A 13,110-nucleotide genomic window follows, 5' to 3' on the forward strand; every position below is an offset into this window, starting at 1 on the left:
TGAGACCCTGCCCTGATACAGACTTCCTGTGTGATCTCAGCAAGTCACTTAGGCCCAGATCCTCAAAAATGTTTAGGTATCTCATCCCAGTGAATCCTGGGTCAGGCAACTGAGCCTGGGTAACTACAGATGCTGTCATTGCTCATAACTCAGGCCCTACCAAATTCGCAGCCATGAAAAACGCGGCACGGACCGTGAAATCTGGTCTCCACCGTGAAATCTGGTCTTTTGTGTGCTTTTACCCTATACTATATGGATTTCACAGAGGAGACCAGAGTTTCTCAAATTGGGGGTCCTGACCCAAAACTGAGTTGCAGAGGGCCGCAAGGTTATTTTAGGGGGGGATTGTGGTATTGCCACCTTTACTTCTGCACTGCCTTCAGAGCTGGGCAGCTGGAGTGCAGCAGCTGTTGGCCAGGCGCCCGGCTCTGAAGGCAGCACCCCGCCAGCAGCAGCGCAGAAGTAAGGGTAGCAGTACCACAACCCGTCCTGCAATAACCTTGCGACCGCCCACAACTCCTTTCTGGGTCAGGACCCCTACAATGACAACACTGTGAGATTTCAGATTTAAATAGCTGAAATCTTGAAATTTACTATTTTTTAAATTTATGACTGTGAAATTGACCTCAATGGACCGTGAATTTGGTAGGGCCCTACTCATAACATTATCCAGCTCTTTAGTCTTTCTGTGCCTCGGGTTCCCATCTGTGAAATGGGGCTACTAATTGTTCCTTAATTAGAATAAATAATTAAAGACTGTGACATGCTCAGATCCTATAGTGATTGGGGTTAGATAAATAACCTATCTGTTTAGAGTAGGTAACAGCTGTCCGTGAAGTGCAATCTCCATATTAGGTCTCTCAGAGACTTGCCAGATGTTTCAAGCTGGTATCTTCACACGCACACCCTTAAAATGCAATGCCATCTTTCATGCCAGAGTGCACCCAGAATAAGTTACGAAAACAAGAGAACGATGCTGTGGAGATGTGCACAGGACAAGGAGTAGATCTGACACAAAGTGTTTAAAATCTAATCTGCTTAAAATATCTTTTTCTTTAGCGCTCCTGCTTCCCAGCCCCAGAGTAAATCTAAGGTGCCACAAGTACGCCTCGTTCTTTTTACCATTGAATGCTGTCAGATTGAATTGTCCATTCCTTCAGCTCATGCAGTGAAGAATAAGTGCAAACAGCTGTCAGCAATATACATATACCAAAGCTATCTTGTAGCTGGATCTGTTTTTATTATTAAACTCCAGTCTCCCTGTTATAACAAATGAGAAGCACTGAATTTAAAGCTTATATCTGGAGGTGCATTTAGACAAGGTAATAAATCTTGCGTTGTCACTTAGATGTTGGGAGCTGCCTCGTTTTCCCCACGCGTCTATTTCACGTTGTGTTTGGCACTGGTCTTGCTGCAGCCTCTCCCTGCTGGGAATGAAGTTATGACCCACCTCTCCACAACTGCCAGTGCTTCCTACCAACAGTGAGAGGGTGAAGCGAGGGCCTGCCCCAACTCCTGCAGTGAAAGGGGTGGAGATTCTTTGCCACGTAGGCACTCGCCTGTTATAGTGAATCTCTGCTGACAGTGAGGAGTTTTGTGGGAAGGAATACTTCACTATAAGGTGACTTAGGTGGGCACGTGGGTCTTGATCCTCAGCTCTGATAAATCGGCCCAGGTCCATTGATTTCAATGAAGCTAATGAATTCCCAGTCCTGTGCTTTACCATGTTCTAATTGGTGAGCCCTCATTTCTCCCAAATCCGTGGCTATGCTGGCATGAACTGAAAGGATAGACAGTGCTATCGCAGTACTGTATAAACAGTCACCACCCAGAGCAGAGTGCAACATTCGCTGTTTGATCTGATCTGATTAAAATTGATCGATTCCCCGTGTTTCCATCTATTTAAGGCTATTACGATGCCCGAGCGAGGGTGCTGATCTGCCATGTCACTTGGCTGCTGAGAATCCCTTTAGAGGAGCTGGAAGTCTTGGAGGAGTCTCTACTTGAGAGCCTGAAGGAGCAGAAGGAGGAAGAGTCCGAGTAAGAGCATTTGTAGTAGAGCTTTGCATTGGCTTTGGGTTTAAAACAGGCTCTGCTCCCAGCATGTAAGCTCACCGTGAATCGCCTGCAGTTTAGTCCGGTCTCTGACACTCCCTCCTGTGACCCTAGGCTAGTCAATTATGGATTGATTTTTTTTCAGAGGTGCTCACAGGTCCGGTTGACATGAGTTGGATCTGTGAATGCTCAGCGCTCTGAAAATATGGGCACTGGGGACCAACCCTGGAAGATGCTGAAGGCCGCCCAACACCTCCCAGGCCTGGGTCCTTACCTCTCTGCCATCCTTACTTAAAGTGTGTAGCACCCTAGTTTACAGACAATTTTGATTATTTCAATTGGAATACTCACTAGTAAGGTCCTAATCAGTATAATTAAAGGTGGAAGAGTGAGGCCCCAAAGTAAGTGCTATGTATTATTATCCTTGTTCAATCCCAGTCTAATCCCCATCTCTACAGTAATGCCTCTGCCGCTATGTCACTACAAACTTTTAGCTTCAGTTCCTCAGCTGGTGACTTCAATGGAGCGACCCCGGTTTACACCAGCTAAGGATCTGGGACTGGGTTTAGAAAGGTGTTTAGGTGCCTAAAGATGCAAATAGGTGCCTGGTGGGATTTGACTTCAGGGGGAGTTAGGCGCTAATCAGTTTAGGCACTTCTGTAAATCTTCGCTAGGCACCTATCTGTATCTTTAGGCGCCCAAATATCTTTGTCAATCTGGCCCTTTGGTCTTAATATTTAAGATAATTCATTTCACCCTCATAATAAGAATCTTCATTATGAAACTGCCAAAGCAGTAGCGCCCATGGGTTGTGCTGGCTTGGGGATAGAGTGGACAGTACTTTAGTTGTCATGCAGAGGGAGCAGGTGGTGGCTTAGCAATGGGGTGGATGGTAAGTGTGTTTTAATTCACTTGCAGGAGGTCTGCGTAAACACAAGAAGTTTATTAGCTTAATCTAATCAAGTGCTAATAAACGCATTAATCAATCTCTGTGACCCAGTGTTGCTCAGATGTTGCCGTGGGTTTTCTGAACAGCTTGTCTCATGAATTTCTCGTTAATGACTTTATTGTAAAAATGAGTAGTCCAAATAATCTCAAAGGTTGTGAATGGCTGAGCAGGATGGGGTTTTACTGGAATCCGGGAGCAAGGGTCAGTATTGATGGATTTTTTTTGTGCTGTGGCTGGTAGAAATGGACTCCGTCTCAGGCGCTAGTGTGAGAATGCACGTAGTGAGGGTGACGTTTTTTGATTAGTTTGCAAAGTTCTTGACCCTTCGAGATGGTATTACAACATGGGTCATTATATTTTGTTCAGACTGGGGCTCAGTTCCTGGGGTCTGATCCGTAGAGGAACCACAATCTAACCCAATGGGCATTGCACATGTGCATGACTTCTTAGTCCAGTGTTGACTGCAGAATTGCATTATATACGTTAGAAGCTTTGCTTTGAAAACTTTCCTTTAGGCGCTAACCACCAGATCATAGGGAAGAGGAGCCTTAAACATTATTCGTAGGGGAGCGGATGGCTTAAGAGATTGGAATTTGGGATATGGAGTCTGTTAACTTCACCTCTTAGTCACTGGTTCAAATCCAGCGATGGTCATTCAGAATCAGACGTTGTTGCCATTTGAAGCTTTTTGGCTAGCAGTCTATGTGAAACAATCTGGTGTCCATATAACAAAAACTACTAGTACAATTGGTCCCCTTGTTGGCAGTCTCAACAGAGAGGCCCCAGAGACTAAATAAATGAATGTGGAAACTGAGCACAGCATTCATTCCTAGTGGTGGTCCCTCCAGGTCTGGGCTGAGGAATATTGGCAAGGGACAGGGTGAGGAAAATGGCATTCGCTGTGTTCTACCTGGACTTCCGATAAATAGAAAATATATTTGCTTATACTCAGGAAGAGGAGTACGTCGCTTTGCTATGCCTCAAAATGAGAACCTGTCCAGTGCATCTCTTCCGAGGGATCCTTTTTGGTCAACCTCAGCTCAGATACCACCGGACTTTCAAGGATTCCTCCTGGCTTCAGTCAGCAGGAGGGCATGCCTTGGCTGCAATGGGCCTTACAGTATGGAACTTACATCTGACTGGCATCAGTCTTAGCCCATTCCTCATGCTTTTCAACAGCTAAAGGCTTCTTCTCCCCAGAGTGTGCTTTGGTATCTCCACAGTCAGCCCCATATTTATAACCTTCCCTTCCCCCCTGTTTTTTTTCCCCATGTCAGGTTTCCTCCTCTCTGTCCTGGTGAAGTCACTTTGGCCTTTGCCCCACTATCTGTCTGGTTGTTTTCATGGTATTTTAAGCACTGTGCCTTGGTCTTATTGAGATGTTGATGATGGTTATTTCAGTCGTGCTCTTATGCTGCCGTCCACTGATCCTCTCCTAGAGTCAGATTGTCCCCAAAGATCCAAGCATGGGTGTCTCTTTCCACCCACTCCCTGTACATGAGTTCAGCTACCACTACGTCAGTGCCCACAGAGGGCTCTTTGCAGCATTGGAACTTAGCAGGGAGTAGGCGGCCTTGTGTTGGTGGTGGGTAGGGCTAGATGGGGGTGGAAAATACAAAATCACCCCCCCACTCTAGCCTCACAGAGTTACTTAGGAAAAGGAGTCCAGCATGAGGCTGCACGGCTTCTGCCTTTTAAAGGGGTTCCCTAGGACAGCCCCTGCCAGCCAAGACTTCGGCAGCCTCTGCATATGTATTTTTACCATATACTTGTAACAGAAAAGGTTTGCTCCTGTATCTTCTGATGCAGAAACTTTCACATGCACAGTTGGATTTTCAATATGGGCATCTGTGACATACCCAGGGCACAGTTTAGAATAATGAGTAGCTGGGTCACCCCTGCCCTCTTACCGGGGGTGCCCTTTACACGGCTTGGCTGCTGTAGCCTCCGGTCTGGACTGTTCACAAACAGCCTCCAGCAGGTCACTCCCAGCTATGTCTGTGTGCGTGCTGCAGCCAGCCACACCTTGGCTCTTACCAGCGTTGGTTATACTGCAGGGTGACCCCAGCAACTTCCAGTTTCAGATTTCCCCCCAGATACGTATGTCCTGTACTGCCCAGCCTTCTCCTGGACAATACAAGTATGTTAAGTTGGTTGTTTCTTGAAGGTAATAATATGACAGCTTATTAATTCAAATAGTTCTTCAGACGCTTCCATTTAAACACACTGGATTAGATAAAACAGAAAAACAAGTTTATTAACTACAAAGAGAGATTTTAAGTGAATACAAGTAATGAGACATAAAAGTCAGAAATGGCTACAAGAAAAATAAAGATAAAACTGAACTAATGCCTAACTTAACAAACTATGTTAAATTCAAAGCAGAGTTTTTCTCACCACATGCTCTCACCAGTCTTACTGACCAAACTTCTTAGTCAAGGACCTCTTCTCCTGTTTAATGGCTGTTTCCTTTGTCCCTTCTCATGCCGTGAAACAATGGACAGAAAGAGAGGAGGGGATGCCTTGGCACATTTATTCCTCCTTTTTATGGTGTCAGTCCCCCTCTTGGAAAACATTTCTAGTTTAGGTTCAGGAGACAGAGTATTTATAGGTAAGGCTGTTCCTTGCTGGTTTTCGTACCTATTTGAACTCCCATTGTCTCCCTTCCTGTCCTCCCTTCTGATTACTGCTTAAATGCACATTAAGCAGAGCACACATGCTTTTGTTTGAGACAGACCTGTCTGTCAACCTCAGTTTGGAGCATATGTTAATAACATCAGACAGGGAAATCTTATAACTTCACATACAGTGTTGCCATACACATTTTATCGGGACAGTATTGACTAGCAAATTGAGTCTTCAAATGATACCTTACAAGACATATCTTGTACAAACATTATTTCATTAGTGTGTAGGGAATGAATAAAGGGGTAGATACTGTCACAGCATCTACATAGCAGTGTTCCAAATATTTAAATCCGTGTTATCGGTGTCTGACATGTCTGAATGACAGATGTGAACTTCTGTGTTGTTGCATGGAGCACTACATGTTGTCTTACGAGAAATTGAAAAGCGTGACGAGTTATATATCAATTGCCCAATAAAATCTACTTATTTCCTTTCATCACTGGAGAATGAGCTATAATTCTACTTATAAAATCTGGCTGAAACAGTTTATGGTTCAGGAGGAGTAGTTGCAAATCTGAAGTCACTGAGGGTATAGAAAGACCAAATATAGGCAGGTAATTACCCATGTGGAAACAAAACAGCTTCATAACCCAACTATGAACCATAAAGTACAAGCCACTGGAAAGGCAAGGTGAAATACCAGAAATGTTGGAGTTGTCAAAGGCAGTTGATGCCGGCTGTAACCAGACTGCAATGAAAATTAAAGTTTTGCTGAGGATAGTTTTACGATATTGTATTTATAGACCGGATTTAGCCACCAACTATCCCTGAACCCAGATACCTCAAGCCCTCATTACCGAGGGTGAGAGCCAACCAGCTGCGTTCCTGTTCTCTTGATGTCCTTCAATTTCTGGTTAGGAAAACAAGAGGGAGATGTGCCTCTCTGCTTTGTAGAAGGTCTGCTGGTACCACCACCATTTCTACTCTTTTCCATCCTCAGATGATAAAGCGTGGCATGGATAATTTCAGACAACTACCAAAGCTTCGCAAGCAGAAGATCATACAAACACCTGTGACACTGGACCATTTAAGGTCCTGCAACCAGGGCATTAAAAAAGGCAGCTATAACTCTTGAGCAGCTTCCCAGTCTCTCCCCAGTAAAATCTTAGCATGTTCAGTCATCCACACAGGAGCAAATACCATCTAGCACCACTAAGACTGAAGGAGTTCTGTTAGGCAGTGAAGGTTCCAGTCCTGTAGGAGAAGGTACAGTACCGCAGGAGAATATAAGCAAATGTTACCTTGGAATAGGGCACAGGAATATTCTCAGGGACTCTCAATGCTAGTTAGCAACAAATAATGGTGTATTAAATGTAAATTTGAAATCCACTGAAAGAGACAGGGCAGCATGGTCTTGTGTTCAGGGCCGTGACCTGGCATGGGGGAGATCCGAGCTCCTCTCCTGACTCTGCCACTGACCTACTGTTTGACCTTACACAAGTCACTTCCCCATCTATAAAATGGGGGTAAAATCTACTGGCCTTTGTAAAGTGCTTAGAGATCCGCAGGTGACCAGCACTGTCAAAGTGCAAAGTATTAGTCTCCCCATTGCCATGATCATGCTAACTTCTTAAGACACTTCTGTAACTTGTCAGCTCTTTGGGGCAAGGTCCGTCTTTGTAGTCTGTGGTTTTTACAGTGCCTAGCACAGTGGTTCCTGGCCCATGCCTGTGGCTCATAGGCATTACTACAACATTAATCATAGTGGGTTTGACTACACTGCAATTACAAAACCACAGCTGCCCTATGCCAGCTGACTCGGACTTATGGGCTCAGGCTAAGGGGCTGTTGAATTGCTGTGTAGACGTTCAGGCTCGGGCTGGAGCCCAAGCTCTGGGACCCTGCAAGTGGGGAGGGATAATTGGATAACTGCACATGTAATAGACAAAGTGTCAAAATATCCATTTGCCTATGGAATCATGGCACATGCACATTTTCATGCAGACATTGTTAAAGATGTAGCCCTTGGTGGCAGCACAGATGTTCTCGGCTTCTAGAGGTTTTCTGTTGCATAATATGCAAAACAAGGTAAGAATAAGTAATGTTTTTAAAAGGATATATATTTATTGGGGAAACCTTCACCCCAATGATGTGGAAGAGAGTTTTGCCATTGACTTCAATGGTGCCAGGATTTCACCCATTGTTTCATTCTCTGCCTGTCGTGTTTAGCAACTCTGCACAGTACAAGAGTTTGGGACTTGCTCTAAAGTTGTCTTTATCAAACATACAGAGTGTTTAGCAGGATTCCAAAAAGGTTAGACCAGTGGTTCCCAAACTTGTTCCACCACTTGTGCAGGGAAAGCCCCTGGCGGGCCGGGCCGGTTTGTTTACCTGCCGTGTCGGCAGGTTCGGCCGAACGCGGCTCCCAGTGGCCGCGATTTGCTGCTCCAGGCCAATGGGAGCTGCTGGAAGCGGCGCGGGCCGACGGACGTACTGGCCGCCGCTTCCAACAGCTCCCATTGGCCTGGAGCAGCGAACCACGGCCACTGGGAGCCGCGATCGGCCGAACCTGCCGACGCGGCAGGTAAACAAACCGGCCCGGCCTGCCAGGGGCTTTCCCCGCACAAGCGGCGGAACAAGTTTGGGAACCACTGGGTTAGACAATTGTATGGATAATGAAAGTATTCACAGTTATGTTAGCTGGGATTTTTAAAAAATTCCAAGTTTGGAAGGGATATAAACTCTCATGCTTCAGGTCTTAAGCCAAACCATGAGAGGGTTAGGAAGAAACTTCCTCATCTTCAGGCCATTCCATAATTGTCCTCTGTACATATAACTTCATCTGAAGAAGCTGGTATTGGCCACTCTCAGAAATAGGTCAGTGGGCAAGTTTGGCGGTTCCCATGCTCCTGTTTACCTTCAGTATTTCCTCAAAGACTGACAAACAAGGGTTGTGGTGTGAACCGATTGACAGTGACTAACAAAACTGATATTGATTCCTCATGTTTCATGACTGGTTTATGATCACCTTACTATATTGCAGCTTAAATGCATACAATAAAGGGCAATAATGACTGTATTTTCATAATAACGTATGTCACAGTTCAAGGCAACTGCACCTGTTTTTCTCTCTTGTGGTCCCCTACTCTAGTCTCCTGACGACTCAGCTGTCGCCTCTCTTGGGCGGAGACCTGAATCTCCCTCCCTCCTGACTGGGATTTTTCCTGGCTGCACAGTTCTTTGCCTACACTGTATTATTCCAAGCAAGCCAGAATGCCTAACCTGACCAGCGGCTGCGCTTTGCGTACTCTACCAAGGCTCCGAGCAGCATAATTGCCAGCAGTTATGAGTTATCACACAGCTCTTTCTAAGGAAGCACATTTATTCTTAAGGTGAAAAGATTACAGAGAAAACATCTTTAAAACAATGCTAATAAGCTTACCAGAAATCACCCCCAGCGGAGCTCTGGCAGGAATCAGTCCTTCAAACCCCACCAAGGGGTTTTTCTCTGGTAACAAGTTCATAATAGCTCAGCTCAGAACTGCACAGATCAGCCTGTTTCTTGGGCCATAGATGGCCAATCTTTGGGAACAGGTCATCGGCAGACGACGGTTCCCTCCTTAGGGTTTTTGTGTGACCAAGGGAAGGGATTTGCATTCACCTCCCCATTTGGATCTGCCACGTTGTTCAGCATAGTCCTTTGATCATCCAGGCCCACAATAATACATAATCTTTGCATTTAATACAGTGGACTCCAAAGATACTGAACTTAATTCAAGAAGGTTTTTATGGATATTTTAGGAAATTGCCATCTCTGTCACAGCATTCTTAGACTCATAGACTTTAAGGTCAGAAGGTCTGACCTCCTGCATGATGCAGGCCACAAAGCCGTCCCTACCCTTTCCCTTGACTCTGCTGTTGAAGTCCCCAAATCCTGTGGTTTAGAGACTTCAATTAGCAGAGAGTCCTCCAGCTAGCGATCCCTGCCCCATGCTGCGGAGGAAGGCGAAAATCCTCCAGGGCCTCTGCCAATCTACCCTGGAGGAAAATTCCTTCCTGACCCCAAATATGGCGATCAGTAAAACCCCGAACACGTAGGCAAGATTATCCAGCCTGACCCTCATTAGCCATTATACTATTTACCAGCGATGGCTTGCTGTTCCTTTGACTAAAATCATGTTATCCCATTAGACCATTCCCTCCATAAACTTATCTAGCTTAATCTTAAAACCAGACAGGTCCTTCGCCCCCACCATTTCCCTCGGAAGGCTGTTCCAATATTTCACCCCTCTGACGGTCAGAAACCTTCGTCTAATTTCAAGCCTAAACTTCCCCACGGCCAGTTTATATCCATTCGTTCTCTTATCAAGTGATCTGTAATTCGAAAGTTACTGAATTACACATTATTGTTGGGAAATATAGTTTGACACTCGGGCTTGTCTACATGGTGCTTTAGTTGGCACCAGAGGGGTATTAAATTTTAGTCCACACTAGCATGTCATGCACTAACTGGCCCATGTGAACCCTGCTGACACGCATTAAAAGTTCCCTAGTGCACATTAAGCTAGACCAGTCCAGTACTACTACTACCCTGAAGTCCGCTAACAGGGGCGGCTCCAGGCACCAGCACACCAAGCGCGTGCCTGGGGCGGCAAGTCACAGGGGGCGGCCTGCCGGTCACTGTTGGGGCGGCAGTCAGGGAGCCTTCGGCGGCGTGCCTGCGGGAGGTCCGCCGGTCCCGCGGCTTCGGCGTCTATTCGGCAGCGGGTACGCCGAAGCCGCGTGACCAGCGGACCTCCCGCAGATGCGCCGCCGAAAGCCGCCTGACTGCCGTGCTTGGGGCGGCAAAATACATAGAGCCGCCCCGGCCACTAGGAAGCTTTTAGGTCCATGCCGGCCAGTTATTGTGCAACACGCTAGCGCGGACTGAAATTTATAGCCCTCTGGTCTAAAGCGCTGTGTAGATAAGCCCTTCCCCTTCTTTAGTTAAGTTTGACTTTTATTACGGTACTTACCCCTGTTCTGTTCAAAACAACATCTCAACTTGCTGATTTGATTTTCTTCCAATTTCCACTATGCTAGCTTATTTTATTTCCTTGTTCCTCCAAAGCATGGTCATGCTTTTTTCTTCAGTAAAGTTTGACAAAGTTGAGTCTTCACATTTTCAGAGACTTGATTTATTTTATTTGAAAGTCATACCAGGTATCATTTAAAAGAAACAGGCCAAATCTTCAGTTGATATAAATTGATGTGGCTCCATTGAATTCAGTGCCAGTTTACATCAGGTGAGGATCTCACCCAATATCTTCCCCCCCAAATATACACCAAGTTGGATGATCATAGCAAAAGATTCCTGTATGCTTTCGAAGGAATTTTTGGAATCTAGAACCAAATTCTAATCTCCATTACCACCAATGTAATTCTAGCATAATTCCATTGTCTTCAGTGGCATTACTGTTGATTTTGAACTGATGTAAATGAAACCAGAATCTGGCCCTGGTGTGCTTGAAGTAAATGTAGTGGATCTCAGACTGTGGTCTGTGGCCCACTGGTAGTTTGCAGAGCATTTCCAGGTGGCCTGCAGAGCTTCTTTCACCTCAGTAATGAAGAATTTGTCACTCTTCAAGCATTGATGTTTCCTCCTTCTTGCAGACCAGACTAGAAATCTTTGGGGGATTCCAATAACTTCAGTGATCATTAATCTTGTAAAATAAAGCACCTCCCTGCACTTTCTACGGCTGCTTCATGTTTGTTGGAGCTTTTCAAGAGGAGTAGGAGAGAGAATTTGGTGTAACGTTAACTGTGATCCAGTTTACAGATAGCACAGTTGGACCAGAAGTAAACCACGCAAAAAAAATATTACAGAACCAGATCGCCATGTGACCGGGAGAAATTAGGCCAGTGTAACGAGAGGAGGTAGCGCGAGGAGATTTGGTCCTAATAAATGTAAAGCCCTGTGCCCACAACTGGAAATGAACAGCTCAGGTGCAGAAGGAAGGCATGTAACCAAGAAGGGATGTCCACCACATAAAGCAAGATTCTTTTAAATCGTGCCATTTTATTACTTTTTTATGTTGCCAAGCACTCCAGTTACTGCAGAGTTTAAGATTAGGCAAGAGTGATGTCCACATGTAGGTTCCTGTGTTCAGAAGTGGTCCACAATATGGGCATGTTTGTGGAGTAAGTAATCAGAGCAGCACATAGTCGGGCTGATGTGGAAACCCAGTGTCAAGTCAGATAGAAGATGTATCCCTAGATCAAAGTTCGGTTGCTGTCTTTTTATTCTGACTGTATGGCTAGAGAAAGTATATGTATGCCCACCATATAGCTGTACTACAAATTGGTATAAGCGAGCTTTCAAAATGCTTAAGTTTTTTAGAAGCATAAGTCCCGTTGAGTTTCAATGGAACTTGTGCGTTTAAGTAATGTAGGTACTTTTGAAAATCCCATCCTTCACTTTTGAAAATAGCCTTTTGATTTCCTGCTGTATTTGTCCCAGTTGAATATATACATTATTTGCCCTAGCTATGAATACTTAAGATATAGTATAAGCCATTCCATAATAAGTTTACAGTGTTGTACAAGGAGAGCCATGTTGAAATGTGTGTCTACACACAAATTTAAATTCAAATTGGTGCATGCTATTGTGCAGACACTCTTATTTCAATTTGGCTTAAACCTGTTCCAAATCAATTTAAGCTAAACCAGGAAAAGCCATTTTTAAACTGAAATAAGAATGTCCACACTGGCTTGCACCTGTCTAACTAAATCAGTTTTAATTCACATCTTTAGATAAACAGGTGCAATTCTAAGTATAGAGGAGTTGTTAGAACAGAATTGTCTTTAAAAGGAAAGAAAAAAGTTAAACAGTGCTGAACTTCAGATGTATTTATTTTCACTCTGTTCTTCTGGTGCAGACTAGAAATGTTTACGGAGATCATGCAACCTTGGCTCATGCTGCAGCTTGGTTATCAAGACTATCAGACCTTGCACCTTATGATGTGAAGTTAAACTGGTGCTATCCTGTTTTACTGCCATTGCAGTTCACGTAGGAAACCCAAGCAGAGTTATTTCTTTTTGAAATGCTGGGAAATGGGCTGCTACATGGGGGCAGGTACATCCATCATGAGAGTCTTTGATTTGGAGGAAGGCAAAAATAAAAACCTGTGCTACGCATAGCAATTACGTAGTACTGCACCACTGCAGGAAATCATGTCCTTAGCTCAGCTGGTAGTAATAATAATAAATTCCACTTCTAGTGCCTTTCATCCAGAAGGCTCTCAAAGTACTTTACAAACTGCGTAGACAAACATCCACTTAACCTACCGGTGAAATGCAACCACCTCTGAGGTAGAACATGGCAACGCTATGCAACAGTTTGCAACAGGACAGGTAAGGATAACTTAACTAGTGCTGTCCATGTGAGGATCTCAGCCCCCTTTAACATCAGTGACTTCATCTCACAGTGCCCCTCTGAG

At 44.8% G+C, this 13,110-nt stretch overlaps 1 protein-coding gene across 3 annotated transcripts in view; it reads left to right on the forward strand.

Annotated features, from left to right (window-relative positions):
* TMCO4 (transmembrane and coiled-coil domains 4) overlaps window positions 1-13,110 on the forward strand; it is an 81,523-nt gene that overhangs the window by 18,853 nt on the left and 49,560 nt on the right. For all 3 annotated transcript variants that reach the window (XR_010594285.1, XM_042852959.2, XM_008167321.4), the window contains exon 5: window positions 1,908-2,040. Coding sequence is in view for 2 of the 3 variants with exons in the window: in XM_042852959.2 (XP_042708893.2) it covers window positions 1,908-2,040 (133 nt within the window). In the remaining variant the exon portion in view is untranslated. The remainder of the gene's footprint in view (window positions 1-1,907; window positions 2,041-13,110) is intronic.

This window comes from Chrysemys picta, chromosome 21 (assembly GCF_011386835.1).
Source record: "Chrysemys picta bellii isolate R12L10 chromosome 21, ASM1138683v2, whole genome shotgun sequence".
Classification (NCBI taxonomy): domain Eukaryota; kingdom Metazoa; phylum Chordata; order Testudines; family Emydidae; genus Chrysemys; species Chrysemys picta.